The 18,782-nt window shown below is 32.9% G+C and overlaps 1 protein-coding gene across 1 annotated transcript; it reads left to right on the top strand.

Moving 5' to 3' along the window:
• Window positions 1–810: 810 nt before the first annotated feature.
• On the top strand, window positions 811–1,586 carry LOC136137539 (coiled-coil domain-containing protein 70-like). The gene is given in 3 exon segments (XM_065895931.1): window positions 811–915; window positions 917–1,153; window positions 1,155–1,586. Coding segments are annotated over 3 exon segments (774 nt in total).
• The last annotated feature ends 17,196 nt before the right edge of the window (window positions 1,587–18,782 follow it).

Genomic DNA, 18,782 nt, shown 5'->3' with positions numbered 1-18,782 from the left:
AATATGACCTTACTTTTTAATTATATTTTTTTCTTAAAAAACATACCAAAAACCAGCCAAACACTATGTATAGCACCCATTATATCATTAGAGTCAACAGCATATGACATCACTATTGATGACATAAAATCTTGATAAGTTGTTTTCTAGTACTAAGAGGGATCAGGCTTGCAGGGAATTCAGAGACGACAGAAATGTGTGTGAATATTTGTTTAAATTTGTAATATTACTACTAAATGCCTAGGTAAATATGGTAAAAATTATAGTGTATAACTTCTTTAAAAAATATTTTCTAGTTCTCACAAAGCAAGACATTTTTTAAAAAAATAGATGGTATTTTTCCACACCAATAGCAGATGATTTAATTAAGATAATGAATATATTAGTGAAAGATTAATAGTTGATTATACATAGTTTAGCTCAGAGTTTAGCTTAGTTTAACACATAACAATTCAACACATTAACTTTTATCTGGCATCTAGATTCAATATGTAATCTAGAATTATTATTGTGTAATTTTTGTGTGTTGAGATTTAAACTTATTCAGTTTTTTTATATCAACCTAATAGTTAATTTGCTGACTTCTCTTCATAAATTCACTTTTTTTCCCCCTGCAGTGAGCCTCGCTGAGCCTTCTTAGATCCCTGCTGGATTTACTATTTGTGCAAGTCAACCAACAGCCAATTCTATACAAACACATTCTCAACAAATCTAGGACCTTTTTTATTCCAAATATCATTAGTTCACCTTTGGTTGAACCCAGCGCACTGGGAGTTTATATACTCTTCTCAGATAAAACACTAAGAAACAATGGTTGTCTCTGAATTTAAAAGATGGAAGACACTGCATTTGTTTTCCTCTTGTACCCAAGATCAAAACAAGCTCAAACATGGATCTCTGGAGGTGGGGAAAAAACCTTCAGAGAGACAATAAGGTATCCAGGGCTGAGAACAAGGCTCTCAGAAAAGAAAACAAGTCCCTCTGGGGAGGAAACAAAGCCCTTCGAGGAGAAAACAAAGCTTTCCGAATGGGCAATCAGTTAATCCGGGGGGAGAACCAGTCCCTGAGACAGGGAAACCAGCTGCTGTGTACATTTAAAAGTGTGATTTTAGAAAACCAAAAACCACCTGGGGGAAAAAGTCAACACCTGGGAAAAAATGTTGAACACAGAAAGTAAGTCTTATTGGCAACAGAATCGTGCCCTAGAAGTTCAGATCAAGGCTCTCAGGGAACAGGAGAAAGCCTTCCAGAATGAGGCGAAAACCCTTCAAGAAGAAATAAGTTCTTTACATGAGATCAATGCCCTACAGCATCAGGAGTGTGCGATCAGGATGGATCAACAGGCCCTGATGGAAGAAGGACTTGCACTGGAGATGGAAGAACAAGCTCTGCGGAAGGAGGAACAGGCCCTTTGTGACAAGAACAAGGCTCTGAGAGAGGAGAACAGTGTTTTTCAAGAGGAGGGAAAGGCCCTTCTGGAGGAAGCGAAGGTCCTGGAGGAGGGGAACAAGATTCTTCAGGAGAAAGACAGCAAACATGCTGGCTGGAAAAATGCACAATTAAAAAGTAAAGCAGGAGAAGTGTGACTTGAAGATGTAACCAACAAACCATGAGTATCATTGACATTCCAGAAAAAAAAAAAATTCAAACTTTTGAAGGTGAAATACTATTAGTGGTGTTGGAGTAGGAAGCTTGGAAATGTACAGAATCTGGTCCTGGAAACCAAATAAAGTCCTGAAAATTTGGAAAAAAAAAAGTTTCTTTAGGCTTACTTAAATTGTACAGCACTATTGGTGGTAAATATTATTTTAGAATGGAAAAGATGTGTTACTCAAAACGTGACACTGAATGGACCAGCTGGGTTTGCCCTTTAGTTTCAGAGACATTGGGTGAATATTGTAAGAAATCAACATCACAAAGGAAAACTTGTCTTAAAACCTGCTCTTAGAATTATGAAAAATATAGTGAAATATAAAACTTTGCATCCTTCACATGTATTGTGAAAAAAAAATGTTTTGTAGAAGAATATTCTGCTTTATGCTTATTCCAATAATCTAATTGAGGAGGCCAATAAAATACTAAGAAGAATTTTTAAAATATGTGAGTGTTCACAGACTTCCCACTATTATTTCTCTGTTATTTTCTTCCTTTTGCTTGCTGGGAGGGTGCCATGCTCTCTAATAAATGTATTAATGAGAGAAAAGGGACTGAGAGAACAAACTCATAATAGGGCTGGTGGAGTTTGGAATGTGAATCTGTGGGATGGTCCCTATTCAGTGGAAATTGGGGGAGGAAGAAATGGATTTTTCAGATGTGTTAATGTTGACAAGTGATCTAATTGAATGCTCTTTTTAAAAAATAATTCTGCAAAAACTAAGTCACATGGACTTATGGATTTATTAGAGTACATAGATATTTGCAGAACACTAGGTTACAAACTGCTACAGTGTACCTTATTTTTCATCATCGTAGATTTTGAACATTTAACACAGTATAAACATTTAATGGATTTTATTGAAATCATAGCTCATGCTGATTCTTGTCTAGTGTTATGTAATAGGAATATAAGAAAAGTATAGGAAGAAAAGACTTTCCTTTTCCCTAGATACTGCCACATCTGCAAAAAGTCAACATACACTTATTAAACATCTTTAATTAGCATTCTCCTAAGCAATACAGATACATTTAAATATAAAAAGTGAAATGAGACATGTTCCCTGATTTTAAGGATTCCACAACCTGTGAAGAAAGATAAAGATTATTCCTTAAGAGAGGGTATCTATCTGCCTGATAAACAGATCACTAACCACTGTTCTTTGGAAATTATACAGCCACCATTTAAATAAAAAAATTCAGCCTTGCAGAATATTAAAAAGCAATGTTTGTAGACAGTGTTCAACTGACTTGTAGTCAATTGGGACAGGGAGGAAATGCAAAGCCTTTATCATTGTTTTTATCTCAAAACATGTGGAAGAAACCTGCAGGAAGGAGAATATCCAGCTTGGTATTCTAGGGATTTGTGGTATGCTGCTTTATTGTCTATACACAAATTCTGATACGTTATTGTGCACTGAAAATAGTCCTTACTCCGAAAACTCCCTACTGTAGTGTTTAGGAAAAATAAACTATTTTACTCTTTGGTGATGAGGTCAGGAAGAGCAGTGCCCATGGAAGGGTACAGTTTTCAGTGACCCTTCTCTGTGAGGAAGCTGTCATTATTGCCTCATAGTTCAATCAGCAGGAATTCAGGTTAAACTGAAGACACACTGATCAGAATTTCAGTCTCTCCTGTTTGAATTCATATGCTAAGCTGAAGATTGGCACTGCTACAAAGAAATTTTGGTTACTATTTATAGCACACTCTGCAAGTGAGAAAATATATAATTAAGGAATGGGTTAAAACAATTTATGTTGATATCACTCTTCATAATGTCTATGATCTTTCACCTTCACAGACTAATTAAAAATTGGATATATTTAAGTGTACATTTAAAAGTTTTCATATTGTTAGATATCAATTGAAATTATATGTTAAACAGAGGAAATATTTTGAATGAAAAAAAATGGGGGCATTTTGATGCTCACAACGCAGGAACTTTAGTGTATGTGAACTTTGTTTCTTTGTTCATTTCTAGGTCTTTCCTCATAGTTTCCAGAAAAGGTGGTCACCTAAAGGTCATCTGAAAGCCTAATGCTCCCACCAGGATTGCCCTTAATCCAGGCCAGCAAACAATAATTAGCTGCAGCACAGAATAGTTGCATGGATGTTCCAAATATCTTCTTAAAGATGAGAGACTGTTTGTCTTTAAGAGACTATCAAGTTTCAACCCATGTGCTAGACTCTATTTATTTAAGGGCACAAATCCCAGGCTCCCAGGCCCATCTTTCCTCACTTTGATTTATATTCCATTATGTTCTATATATCCTCTAATATATCCCGATTCTACATCATTCCCCACCCTCCTGAACATTTTATTGAACGTCCTATATCTTTAACCTCTTTTCTGAAAGTTCATTTTGTCCTCTTAACCCAGATAGACCTCAGTGATACTGCCCTCTTTAGTATAGCTCTCAGGTGAAGATTTTTAGGCACCAGCAAAGATAGAGATAGTGTAGGTTTCCTCATTTCTCACTGTACTTCCAAAACTTTTATCTTTTTTCCTCCTATAAAAGATTTAGTTTCAATGAAGCACGTGATATGAGATACTACTTTCAATCCTATGTAGTACTTCATATTCAGATTTCTTATTGGCTCTGGTTCAGATATTAAGACCTTTGGAATCTGGCTCATAGTACTCCTCCTGCTTTTACTCTTCTGTATAACCTCAAATTGCCCATAGATGATTAGTCCAGAAATGTACCACTCAGTCCTTTGGATCTTCTTATCCACCAAAACCATTTCCCCCATATCATGTCAGTTTCCATCCCCATTATTGTACCTTAAAATCTTTGATTTGCAAATACGTTGATTCAGAAATCTGAACTGTCCAACTTTCTGAATGCACTCTCTATACTCCTCTTATTTGCCTGTTTACCCAACTCATGTAGAAATCCAACTCATAACTCCATCCGCATTATTTCACTACTATTACCCCTCACATTCTCACTTCTGCTGTTATTCAGCATAGATTCCGGTTCATTACAATACCCTTGAGAATGCTCTTTACTTTTTTTTTTTAAATACAAATTTATTGGAGTGTAATTGCTTCACAGTACTGTGTTAGTTTCTGTTGTACAACAAAGTGAATCAGCCACATACATACATATACATATATCCCCATATCCCCTCCCTCTTGAGCCTCCCTCCCACCCTCCCTATCCCACCCCTCTAGGTTGTCACAAAGCACTGAGCTGATCTCCCTGTGCTATGCAGCTGCTTTCCACTAGCTATTTTACATTTGGTAGTGTGTATAATGTGTATAATGCTACTCTCACTTAGGCCCAGCTTCCCTCTCCCTCCCCGCATGTCCTCAAGTCCATTCTCTATGTCTACATCTTTATTCCTGCCCTGCCACTAGGTTCATCAGTACCATTTTTTTGTTTGTTTTTTAGATTCCATATATATGTGTTAGCATATGGTTATTTGTTTAAACTCACTCTCCAGTGCACTGACCTGGAAAATTTCCAGCACAGATTCCCTGTAACTATGTGTCTTTTCCCAACTATACCTTGTCTATTTCCTTATTTATTTCCTTGTGTTCCCGAGCACCTGAACATAGAGGTATTTCTATTATTAACAAAAAGGTAACACTATATACATAAAGTATCTAAATATTTACATATATTAACTCACTTCACCTTTGTAAACAACCTACTTACTCTCAGTATCCTAATTTTACAGATGAGGAAAGAGAAACACAAGAAAATATTCCTGTTTCTAAGATCACATATAGGATTTTTGAGATATAAGATTTGAATTCACGTGGTCTGACTCCAGACTCTGTCCTCTCAGCCTCTACTGGATATTAGCACTATAAAATCACCCAAATGCAAATGAAAACAACACTGCCCAGCAATCCTACCATTTTTCCTGCTTTCCAATGTAACAGATTTTAATGTCTCCTTTCTCCACTTCATTCCTTCCTATTAAAAGGAAAATAGATTTATCACAGGTTAATCCTTCCATATTTGCTTAGAATTTTATCTTGTGTATTCCTCTGAAGGAATTTATTCTGATCTGCATTCTCTAACATTTAACATTCTCGAGTCTTTTGTCTTTTAGTCATTCTAGTGTATATGAAGCTATATCTCACTGTGGCTTAAATTAATACAAATTAGTATTTCCTTGATGATTAATGAGGTTGAGCATATTTTCATGTGTATACTGGTTATTAACATATCTTTCCTTGTGAAGTATTTTTTCAATTTTGTTTATTTTTTCTTGGTGGTTTTCTTATTGAATTTTAAAAGTTATTTATATATTCAAGACACAGGTACTTTTAGAGTCATGAGTATTGCAAATATTTTGTCCCATTTATGGTTTTCCTTTTGATTTTTCAACAGTGAGACATGAAGATGAGAAGTCTTTGAATATAAAGTCCAATTTATCTATTCTTTCATTTAGTGGTGTATTATATTAACATCTATTGTCTCATTAGCATTATGTGTTCTCATTTTGAGCCATATATTTTTGCCTAGGAATATGGATTCATGGTAACACATTCAACCAGACTCTAATATAAAGTGTTTGCATGCATATATATAAACTTTGTGACTATGACTCTATGGCTATTGTAGAGTGGAATACTAGGGAACACTAAAGTCTATGTACATATTATTTCATAGAGGAATTATTAATGAAAATATATCTTTTTTAAGGAGAAGCACTCAATAAACATTAACTCACAGAAAGGGAATCTGGAAATATTCCAGAGATAGTCCTCTAGAACTAGGTAATTGCTGTGCCATTTAGCTGATATAATAAGCCCTTCAGTTCACTGTAGTCCCTGTAATATACCTAACTTAGTTCTGTACCATGTCCACATAAATAATTTTTATTATTAATCCCTGTAGGTCTTTTGATTGCCAGAAGAACTAAGAGAGTATATATATATATATATATATATATATATATATATATATATATATATATAAACTATATCATTTGAAGAAAGTGAAACAAGATATTCAAGGACTCAGGGGTGCTGGAGCCCACTCACAGAGGCTGCTTACAATTAGCTCAAAGAGATGATTGCATACACCTCTTCCCAATGCTGCATTCATGGCATCACATTGGTATTTTGAACTATGTATACTCCAAATTAGAGCTTTTTTGTTTTTTTTGGTAGCACCAGTTGTTAAATATTTACCTAGCTACCACAAGTCAAGGTACCTGAAAGTTAAAACAATGAAATCTAGAAGTTTTATAATTATTTATATTTGTGTTCTAAATAAATTAGAAAATATTGTCCAACAAATTTCAGATATTTATAGCATTATTTATCTTTCAAAGAAATTTCACAAGATATTAATGATCTGCAATTTTTTGGTCATGATTCACATTTTCAACAGAAAAAATAAAGGCATAATTGAAACAATGAAGCAAGATATTTTCCCTCTAAAACACTATTATCATTATTTTATTTTTATTAATATATATTGAAAGTACTTACATAATTAAGAATCATGTATTAATATTTCATTGTTCTTTAAAAATAGAATTAGTATATGATTTTCTATATGGGGAATGAAAAGCATGAAAATAACAGAAAAATTACACAAATTCAAGAACAAATTGAGAGTAGATAAGAAGTTATTTTATGCTCAGGATACTATACCTCATGTTAAGGGACTGTAAGAGATCAGACAGCAGTACCAAGAAAATGGTTCATTAGGGGTCTCCAAAGGGAAATCACAGCACAGTTAGGGATGCTAGGAAGCTATTAGAGCTGTCTGAAATTATAGATTTTGTACCAAAGGAGCTGTGATAAACTAAATTACATTCATAGTGAAAAGTCAGAAACACACAAAATTGGATCAACAAAGAAGAAAGTATTTTATGGTTGTTTGCTAAATAAAAACAACACAAAATGATTCATATCCTTTTGATATTTATATTGTTTTTTAAATTAAATAAAGAGAGAATAGTTTAGCTCCACCATATTAAAATAGGATATCTGGTATTATTCCTGATTCTGCTCCAACCTTTAATTTTTAAACTCTAAAATTCCTGAATATATCTTTGAGGCAGTAACATTACATCAATATTGATGTATTTTTCACCTCCCCAAGATATCTAGAACCATTCAGTTTATAGACACTATCACTGTTATCACTGCATGGTGAACAATGTAATGTCTCTGATAAAATTTATCAAAACATTTCTGATTTAGGCTGATTAGAATATAAAACTAGAGATAAAATTTGAATCTGCAACACATGATGCCATAACAGATGAGACACAAAAAGACAAATTATTTCTATAAGCACTAGGAATTAAATTTCCCAAGTGTGATAGTTTGCAAAAAATTTTATTTTGTCCCTGCTCCTGATGTTATACCAATTGTTCTTGTACACTGAATCTGGGGTAAACCAACTGACTTGCTTTGGCTAAGGAGATGTGATCAGCTGACTCAAGCAGAACCTCAAGAAAACACTTGCCTATTTCTACTTCTGTACTACTATTCCTACTACTGCCGACAGAGCATTCCTGGGCTAGTTTGCTCTAAGGTAAGAGACACGTTGAGCAGTCATCTATCGAAGACCAACAGACATCTGACCATAGACATGTATATGAACCCATCCTAGACCAGAAAAACAATCCAGAAGAGCTAAGTCTAATTACTAACCCACAGTCCTACAAGCCAAATAAGTGCTTATTCATTTTAGTCACTGATGCTGAGCTTGTTACACAGTATGATTGAGGCAATGAAGAGAATAAGTATCTGATAAACCACATTTTTTTTTCTTCTCTGTTATTTCATGATTTTTATTTGTTTGAAAATTCTGGTATTTAAAAAAAATTAAAAGTATTTTCAGTTAAACAATGACATTTTATGTTCTGTTGTGTACATTTATAATAGTAATAAAATAAATTTACTTATAGACATAAATGAATTATTTTAAATAAATACATTTTATTAAATCATTAGCAAAATATTGTGGTTAACTGATAATTGCAGTGATAACTAACAGTTTAAAACATTGATAGATTATTAAATTTATATGAAAGAATAAATAATCATGTTATTAGTAAATAATGAAATTTCAAAAAAATGTATATTAATTACTTTAAACTGAAGGCAAGGTGATATGTATTAATAAATGCAAATAGTTTATAGCAAAAGCATAGAAAAATACATCTAAATTATTCTGCTCTTCTCTATTCACCCTATGAAAAAAAAAATGTCATCTGAAAGATGATCTTCATGCTCATTTAGCAGAAAACATGTGATAAAAGAAGTCAGTATAATTTTAGAAAAGTGGATTATTCCGGACTAGCTTCATTTTTTTTCTAGTGGAGGTAGTCAGTTATTAGCAGATTAGAGATAATCTATCCTCCTGTGGATGGCTTCATGTTCTGCCACTTTCTCCTATAAAACATCCAGTCACGTGTTCCACAGTTCCTGAACCAGTCTTGATCTTGTAGGCAGTACACTACTGGAGAAACTTAGGAATTAAGTTAAAACTCACAGATGTCAGATAGTAGAGCCAACCTCATTCACTGTGTTTCCAAGGCCCTTCACTGATAATATATCCCCAAATTTGGTTTTCCATGAACAAACTTCCATATAACCTTCTAGATAGTGCAAAACGTGCGTCCAAGATCTGACCCAGATGTATACAAGAATTTAATAAATAATAAATGTCATTTAATACATTGACTAAAAGATGAATTAATTACTTGATAATCTTCAAAATGAGTTATCTGAGGTAAAGTTAGCTATATCCTCCACTTCTTACTGCCACTACCATAAAAACACAATATATTTTTGTATAGTTATGTGGAATATCTATATAGTTATATCTATATCCACACATATTGGTTTGCTAGGATTGTCATAACAGAGTATCACATTGGGTGACTTAAATAACTAAAATTTATTTCCTCACAGTGCAGGAGGATAGGAGTCTACGGTCAAGGTGTTGGCAGGATTAATTTCTTCTGTGACCTCTCTCCTCATCTTCTGGAAGGCCAACTTTTGTGTCTTTACATAGTCTTCCCTCTGTATGTGTCTGTGTTCTAATATCCCCTTCCTATAAGGACACCAGGCATATTGGATTAGGGCCCACCCATAAGACTTCATTTTACCTCATTCAAGGCCCTGCTTCCAAATACTGGATGTTAAGACCTCAACTAATAAATTTTAGAAGATACACTTCAGCCCATAATACCATACCTAAGATATAGATATATTTCAAGATATACTTTATATTACATCATAATATAACAAAACTTAATGTCATCATAGAGAAGAAAGAAGACATAGAATCTATATAGAAAAAAGCTTATACATTTGTTAGAATTTTAAAAATACCAGAGAAAAAAGCAAAACTGTCCATTGAAATTTTTACTATTAGCAAAATTGATAAATATACAAAGATTCAGAGAAACTGTTGTAATGTATATACAGTATAATGGGTTATTAGTTATCCTCCAAAAACTCCAAATATTGCTATAAAGACAATGATCCTTGGAGAAGGAATACAATCAGTATGGAAAAGAGAAAGAAAACAAAAGGAAAATAAAGATATCTGAGGATTTCCTGACTATGCCTTTCCTAAACTATGCCTTATTGAGCTTGGTGTATATATCCCCTGAATATTTATCTAATACCACCAAGAGTCTCTAAGTCAAGATCAGCTTCTCTGGTCAGGTTAGATTTTTCTCAACCATCCATTCCATTCTGTAGCGAGAACTTAGATACTGACTTCTTCCCTTTTCCATCTGGTCCTCAGGGTTTATTCTGTAGCCTCTCTCTTGACATCCTCAAGGTGATTGATAGCCATATCACAGAGGAGAAAATTCCCAGTTGACAGGGAGTGTGTTACTTATGCTCACTTCTGGGAACTGGGAACTTGCTACATGTAGCCATTATTTCTTGCCATCTCAGGTGGTTTCATAGAAGTGTCAGTCAGTGGTCCATATGAAAATATCAAGGAGATAACAGAGGTGGTTCAAGCTCCCAACTTACTCTAGGATACCTGCACAAATTCTCTGAGATTTCAGTAATACTGTGAAGAGTATTTCTGAACCAGCTGTGAGCTATCATTCTTTTAACTATTCAAAGCAATTAAACTGCAATTTTATTGAGGCATACTTTTAGATATATACTGCAGCCACAAGGTTGAATTATGGAAGTGATTTACTTTGTTGGTGAGTGAGTCTTATGCATCATTTATGTTCATATCTCTCCCTCACTTTCTTCTTCCTAATAAATCTTTTTACTTTTCACAAAACCCCATAAGCTGGGACAATATTATATTCTAGTTTTGGCATATGTAAAATCTTAGGCTCTACCTCTTGACATTAATAAGAACTGTGTTGCTATTTTGAGACATGGACTTGTTCCCCTATATGGAAGTTTTCCAAACTGATCCTTGCCTTACCTCTTCTAATAGATCATGTTAATCCAAGGAGGATTGATAAGCCTTTTAGAACTTGATTTTAGAGATTTTTTTGCCCTACCCTGAGTGTGTGAATTTACATGTTAACACCCAAAATTATATGTAATGTTTTGGGTTTTTCAAATTTTATAATATTTGGGGAATATTTTTCATAATTCATCATGAATTGTATAGACAATTTTCTTCATAAAGAGTATTATATGTAGTTTTATCACAATATTATTATTTAATATGATTCTTCTGTATACAGTACAAATAAAACATTAATGCATGTAAAACTTTACAAAGACAGCATACATAGTATTTCATTTTCTATTATGAATGACACATTTATTTCCCAATAAGAGAAGTGGGGTCACTTATGAAATAATTAAATGAATTTTGCTTAAATAACATTTAGAATATTGAAGAAATAGATGAGGTAGAAAATATATTTTTTGAATGTCATTGCAGGGTCACAACAGAAATACTGAAAATAGAAATATATTGATAGGATTCCAGTAAGCATGGTTTAATTCCAAATCAGTCACAGTTCTGACTCAGAAAGCTTTTTTTTTTTTCCAATCCATTTTGTGCAAGTTGTTAGTGAACATATTAGTTAATGACCTGAAGGCAAATCCATGACAAAGTGATTTTGCGCTAATTGTGTGGAAAATGTTTTCTAGCTTTAAAAAATGCTACATTCTGAGATGCTATAGGGAATTTATATTCCCTATTTGAGCTATTCTCTTCAACCTTCCTCAAGGGCACCGAATCATATTGAATGAGTCATCCAGCTTTCACATCATATCTAAAAATCAAGGAAAACTCCCAAGTGGCAATGTTAGGGATTAAATACTCTCATTCTGTTTACATTCAGTTGGCATTAAAATGAAAAATAAGTTATAAAGTTGACGTAGTAAGACTATAGATATTTTAATATCTCATTTTCATCGTGCCTTATATTAAAATGCCAAACTTTTAGGTATAGTATAATAAAAATAGTTTTATATTTACTTTTGGAAAAGCTTCTTATTTTAAATTTCTCCTCTTTAAAACTTGTTTCTTTATTATTATTCAAATTAACATACACTAGATATACAATAAAATAAATGTATGCTTAATGAGTATGTTTATTAAAGGAAGACTAGGGGTTTAGTAACCTCAGTTTGAAAAATATTAATTATGTTAAAAAGTGAATATTAAAAAAATATAGGGCTTACCTGGTGGCGCAGTGGTTGAGAGTCTGACTGCCGATGCAGGGGACACGGGTTCGTGCCCCGGTACGGGAGGATCCCACATGTCGCCGAGCGGCTGGGCCCGTGAGCCATGGCTGCTGAGCCTGCGTGTCTGGAGCCTGTGCTCCACAACGGGAGGGCCACAACAGTGAGAGGCCCGTGTACCACAAAAAATATATATATATATATATATATATATATATATATATATATGTGTGTGTGTGTGTGTGTGTGTGTGTGTGTGTATATACACACACAAATATATACATATAAATTTTAAATTGTTGCTGGAACATCTGCTATTGACTTTTTTATGATTATAAAAACTTACTTAAAAATATTGAATCTTTCAATTCACAACAGAAAATAGACTGGAGGATACTTATATATAACATGCACACATGATTTCATTTTATATTATATTTTATTTGTATTAACCAAATATAAATATGAATGCTCTGAGCAACCCAGAAGAAGTTCACCATTTAAGATTTCTTGCATTTTTACCTGCTCTCTTATTTTAACTGCACTTTTCACATAAGACTAATTCCCATATTCTATGCCACACACACACACACACACAGACACCCATGGCACCTTCTTAGTGTATTTAATGCATATATTTTCAACCCATCTAAATTATGCTGAATTAGGTGTAAATGTGTCTTAAAAATTATATAGATTTGCTTGAAATGTGATTTTTCATTTTCTTTAGCACCTTTGTCCTATAAACTGTATTGTGTTCTTAGGTTTTCCATTCAACATTAGGTTTTTGAGATATATTAATATTTTGATAATAACTGTAACTCATTATATTTGCTTTATTCATTTATCATATACATACATATGATACTTGTATCTATACATAATGGATATATCTTACTATTATAAGCCCATCCCTCCAGTAACAGATTTGTCATTTGCCTACACTTCTATGTTACCAAAAACTACACTGTGATGAATGTCTTTATTCATGTATCCTTACAGACTTATGGGAAAGAATTTTGGGGCTATATATTCTGCTGTGAGACTAACTGCTGGAAGTGGGATATTTGCTTATAAGATTTTACCAGATATCACTAAATATCTGCACAATGCCTGCACAAGTTTCCAAACATGGGAACATCAGCAATGGTTAAAATTTCCAATTTTCCCATATTCTAAAATTTCATAGTGTACTGCCTTTACATTTTTGCCAATCTACTACTTGCAAGAAGATATACAATTTTCATTTTAATATCTATTTCCACATTTACCAGTGAGGCTGATCATGCACATATTAATTATGTGGATATTTCTTCAAAGACAATATAAACTAATAAGGAGCACAGATTTTGGACCAAGACAGCCTGGAGCAAATCCTGCCTCCATCACTTACTTAGACAAAAATAAACTTATACACATTATTTAACTCTCTGTGCATCCTTCTATTCATCTTTAGTGAGGAGAACCATATCAGCTTTGTAACTCTGTGAATGTTAAGTAAATTAAAATGTATATAATGCTTAACACAGTATCTGGAACACATTAATTGCTATATAATTGTTAATTATTAGTTTTATTCATATTCTCAGCTTATTTTTGTAAATATTTCCTTTCCTTGATAAGTTGAATGTGTTCCTTTATAATATAGACATTAATCATTTGCTTGTGTTTAACATTGCATATATCATCTCCAGTCTGTCATATAGTGGTTAAGTTTGCCTGCTATGAGGTTTTTTAATTAACGATGTTTTACTTGTACCTAACCAAAGTTAAAAATTTTTTGTACATGAATTATACTGTAAGGTTTTGTTTTTAATTTTTTTTCTAACTATGTGTGGTCATAAAAATATTGCATTTTTTTATATTTTTAACTTTAATTTTACTTTTGGCATTTGGTTATTTAATCTATGTAGAACCATTTTCTTAATCTAACTTTGTAATCCAACTTTTAAAGTCCATATACTGAGCCAAATTTCCACAGATCATCTACTAAAAAATGTGCAATTTCACAACCTCCAATATACTATCTCTTATCAAATTTGAGGAAACCATATGTTCATGAATCTGTTTCTGGATTCTCTCTGTTCTATTTAGTAGTTCTTGTACAAAAACTATACTTTTTCCTACTACATCTTTGTTAAGTGTTTTAATGTCTACTCATGATATACATGTGAATGCATATTTCCTCTCCATCTTGAAATTATAATAGATATTCTTAACTTTATCCTGCTCTGTAGATTATAGTATAGGCTTAATTTCCCAAAAGTTTCTCCTAGAAAACTGTCAAAATTTCCTTGAGTATATAGCCATATTGTAGTAGAGTTGACTTATTTAAAATAAAGTTTGACCATTCATGAACATGTTTTGCCTTTTATTGAGGTCCTTTTTATAAAATTTTTATGTAACACAAACAGTCAAATCAGACTAACAGTAATTATAGATTTTCTCAGTACAAAATCTTACTGATAACTTTAAAAGTTCCAGCAATCACAGAGCACAGCTAAAACATATTGGACAGTCAAGGAGAAGATAGAGAAAAGGGGCAGAGGACATATTTGAAGACATAATACCTGAAAAGTTCCCTTATCTGAGATGGGAAACAGAAAACCAGATCCAGGAAACACAGAGAGTCTGAAACAAGACCAATCCAAAGAAACCACACCAAGATACATTGTAATTAATATGGCAAAACTTTAACATGAAGAGAAAATATTAAAAGCAGAAAGAGAAAAGCATTAGCTGTGTTCAAGGAAACTCCCATAACACTATCAGCTGAATTTTCATCAGAAACTGCAGGCCAGAAGAGAGTGGCATGATATACTTAAGTAAAGAAAGGAAAATGCAACAGCAAAAATACTCTACCTGTAAGTCTATCATTCAAATTTAATGGAGAGATGAGTTTTACAGCCAAGCAAAGCTAAAGGAAGCCAGCATCTCTAAACTAGTATCACAAGAAATGTTAAAGGTAGTTCTCTAAGTGGAAAAAAAGACAACTGAAAATATGAACATTACAAAAGGAAAAATCTCACTGGTAAAGGCAAATATTATAGAAAAGATAGCAGATCAAACACATATAAAGCTAGTAGGAAGGTTAAAAGACAAAAGTAGTAAAACCATTTATAATCACAATGAGTAGTTAATAGATATACACACAAAAAAGATGTAAGACATCATGCTCTAAAGATCAAACTTGTTGGGGGCGGGGGGCGGTGGTAAAAATGTAGCATTGTTAGAATGTGTTTTAACTTAAGAGATTATCCAATTTAATTAAATATATTGTTCAACTTCATATATATGTATATGTATGAATATATTATTACATATTGTTATATATAAACCACATCATAACCACAAACAAAAATATGGAATGGATACACACACACACAAAAGAGAAAGAAATCCAAACATAACACTAAAGATAGTAAGCAAATCATACTGGAAGAGAGCAAAAGAATAAGAAAGGAGCAAAAAGGAAATACAAAAATAATTACAAAATGGCAATAAATACATACATATCAATAATTACTTTAAATGTCAATGGACTAAATGCTCCAATCAAAAGACATAAAGTGACTAATGGATACAAAAACAAGACTTGTATGTGCACTACCTATAAAAAACTCACTTCAGATCTAAAGACATACACAGACTGAAAGTGAGTGGATGGAAAATAAGTATTCTATGCAAATTAAAACAAAAAAAAAGCTGGGATAGCAATACCTGTATCAAATAAAGTAGCCTTTAGAATAATGTAACAAGAGACCAAGAAGGACATTACATAATGATAAAGGGATCAATCCAACAAGAAGATATAACAAGTGTAAATATATATGCACTCTACATAGGGGCATCTGAATACATAAATCTAATATTAACATACATAAAGGAAGAAATTGACAGTAGCATAATAATAGTAGAGGACTTTTACACCCCATTTACATGAAGGGACAGATCATCCAGACAAAATCAATAAGGAGACAATAACCTTAAATGACATATTAGACATATTAAACAGATACAGAGGAGTACATCCAAAAGCAGCAGAATACACATTCTTTTTAGTGCACCTGATACATTCTTCAGGGTATTTCATATGCTAGGCCACAAAACAAGTCTCCGTAAATGTAAGAAGATTGAAATCAGATAAAGCATCTTTTCCCACCACAATGCTAAAAGACTAGAAATCAACTACAAGAAGAAAAAAAAAAAAAAGAAAAACTGCAAAGAACACAAACATGTGGAGGCTAAACAATATGCTACTACTAAACTATCAATGAGTCACTAAAGAAATCAGAAAGGAAATTAAGTCCCTACCTGAGACAAATAAAAATGAAAACACAATGATCTGAAATCTGTGGGACACAACAAAAGCAATTGTAAGAGAGAGTTTTATAGCAATACAAGCCTATCTCAGGAAAATTAAAAATATCAAATAAACAACCTAACCTTACACCTAAAGGGACTAGAAAAAGAATAAATGAAATCCAAAGTTGGTAGAAAGAAAGACATAACAATAAAAACCAGAGGAAAAAATATATATAAAATAAACTAAAAAAAAATATAAAAGATCAGTGAAGCTAAGAGCTGGTTCTTTGGAAAGATAAAAAATAATTAATAAATTTTGAGCCAGACTTATCAAGAAAAAAAAAAGGAGAAGTTACAACTGACACTGCAGAAATACAAAAGATCATAATTAGAAAATATATATGCACCCCAATGTTCATAGCAGCATTATTTACAATAGTTAAGATATGAAAGCCACCTAAGGTCCATAGATAGATGAATGGAAAAAGAAGGTATTGTATAGACATACAATGGAATACTAGCCTTAAAAAATAATGAAATCTTGCCATTTGTGACAACTTAAATGGAAATACAGTATATCATGCTAATGAAATATGTCAGACAGAGAAAAACAAATAGCATATGATTTCACTTATATGTGGAATCTAAAAATCAATACAAATGAACAAACATAAAACAGAAACAGTCATAGATACAGAGAACAAACAGGTGCTTAACAGAGGGAGGCAACTCAGAGGATGAGGGAAATAGTTGTGTGATATTAAAAACTATAAACTTACTGGGGCTTCTCTGGTGGTACAGTGGTTGAGGGTCTGCCTGCCGATGTGGGGGACACGGGTTCGTGCCCCAGTCCAGGAAGATCCCACATGCCGTGGAGCGACTGGGTCCGTGAGCCATGGCCGCTGACCCTGTGCGTCCGGAGCCTGTGCTCCACAATGGGAGAGGCCACGGCAGTGAGAGGCCCACGTACCGCCAAAAACAAAAACAAAAACAAAAACTTATAAACTTACAAAATAAATGAGTTAGGGTACAAAGTATGCAGGGTGGTGAATATAGGCAATAATTATATAATGACTTTGTATGGTGACAGATGGTAACTATACTTATTGTGGTGCTCAGTTTGTAATGTACAGAAATATTGAATCACTATGTGGTTCACCAGAACTAACATAGTGTTGTAGGTCAATTATACTTCAAAAACAAACAAACAAATAAACAAACTCATAGAAAAAGAGGTCAGATTTGTGTTTATCAGAGGTAAGCTGTGGGGGGAGAGGGGAAAGGTAGTCAAAATGTACAAACTATAAGTTATAAGATAAATAAGTAGCAGGGATGTAATATACAATATGATAAATATAATTAACAGTTGTATGTTATATATAAAAGATGTTAGGAGAATAAATTTTGAGAGTTCTCATCACAATGAAAAATATTTTCTTCTTTTTATTTTGTTTTGTTTCTATATGAGATGATGGCTGTTCATTAAACTTCCTGTGGTAATCATTTCATTATGTATGTAAGTCAATCATTATGCTATATACCTTAAACTTTTACAGTGCTGATGCCAGTTTTATCTCAATAAAACTGGAAGAAAAAATGTTTATATGGAGAGGCACAAGACCCAGAATAGCCAACACAACATTGCAGGAAAATAACAATTTCAGAGAATTAACACTATATAACTTCAAAACTTACTTTAAAACTACAGTAATCAAGACAGTGTATCACTGAGAAAATGACTAGTCAAATAGATCAATAGAGTAAAGCAGAGAGCTCAAAACTACACTCCCCAAAATACAGTCAACTTATCTTTCATTAAGGAGCAAAGATAATACAATGGAACAAAGATATTCTTTTCAACAAATGGTATGGGGACAACTGGATATCCACATGCAAAAAGAGAAAGAAAAAAAAATTAAAAAGAATCTAGATACAGACCCTACACCTTTAGCAAAAAGTAACTCAAAATGGATCACAAACCTAAATTTAAAACAAAACTATAAAATGCCTAGAAGATAACACGAGAGAACACCTAAATGACCCTGGGTTTGGCAATGATTTTTTCATACATTACAAAAGGCATAACCCAGAATAAAATAAAGATAAACTGGACTTAATTAAAATAAAATAAAAAATCTGCTCTTCAAGTCACTGTCAAGAGAATGAGAAAGACAAGCCACAGACTGGAAGAAAATATTTGCAAAAAAC

The sequence above is a fragment of the Phocoena phocoena genome, chromosome 18 (assembly GCF_963924675.1).
Source record: "Phocoena phocoena chromosome 18, mPhoPho1.1, whole genome shotgun sequence".
NCBI lineage: Eukaryota > Metazoa > Chordata > Mammalia > Artiodactyla > Phocoenidae > Phocoena > Phocoena phocoena.
This window is presented reverse-complemented; position numbering and strand designations above follow the sequence as displayed.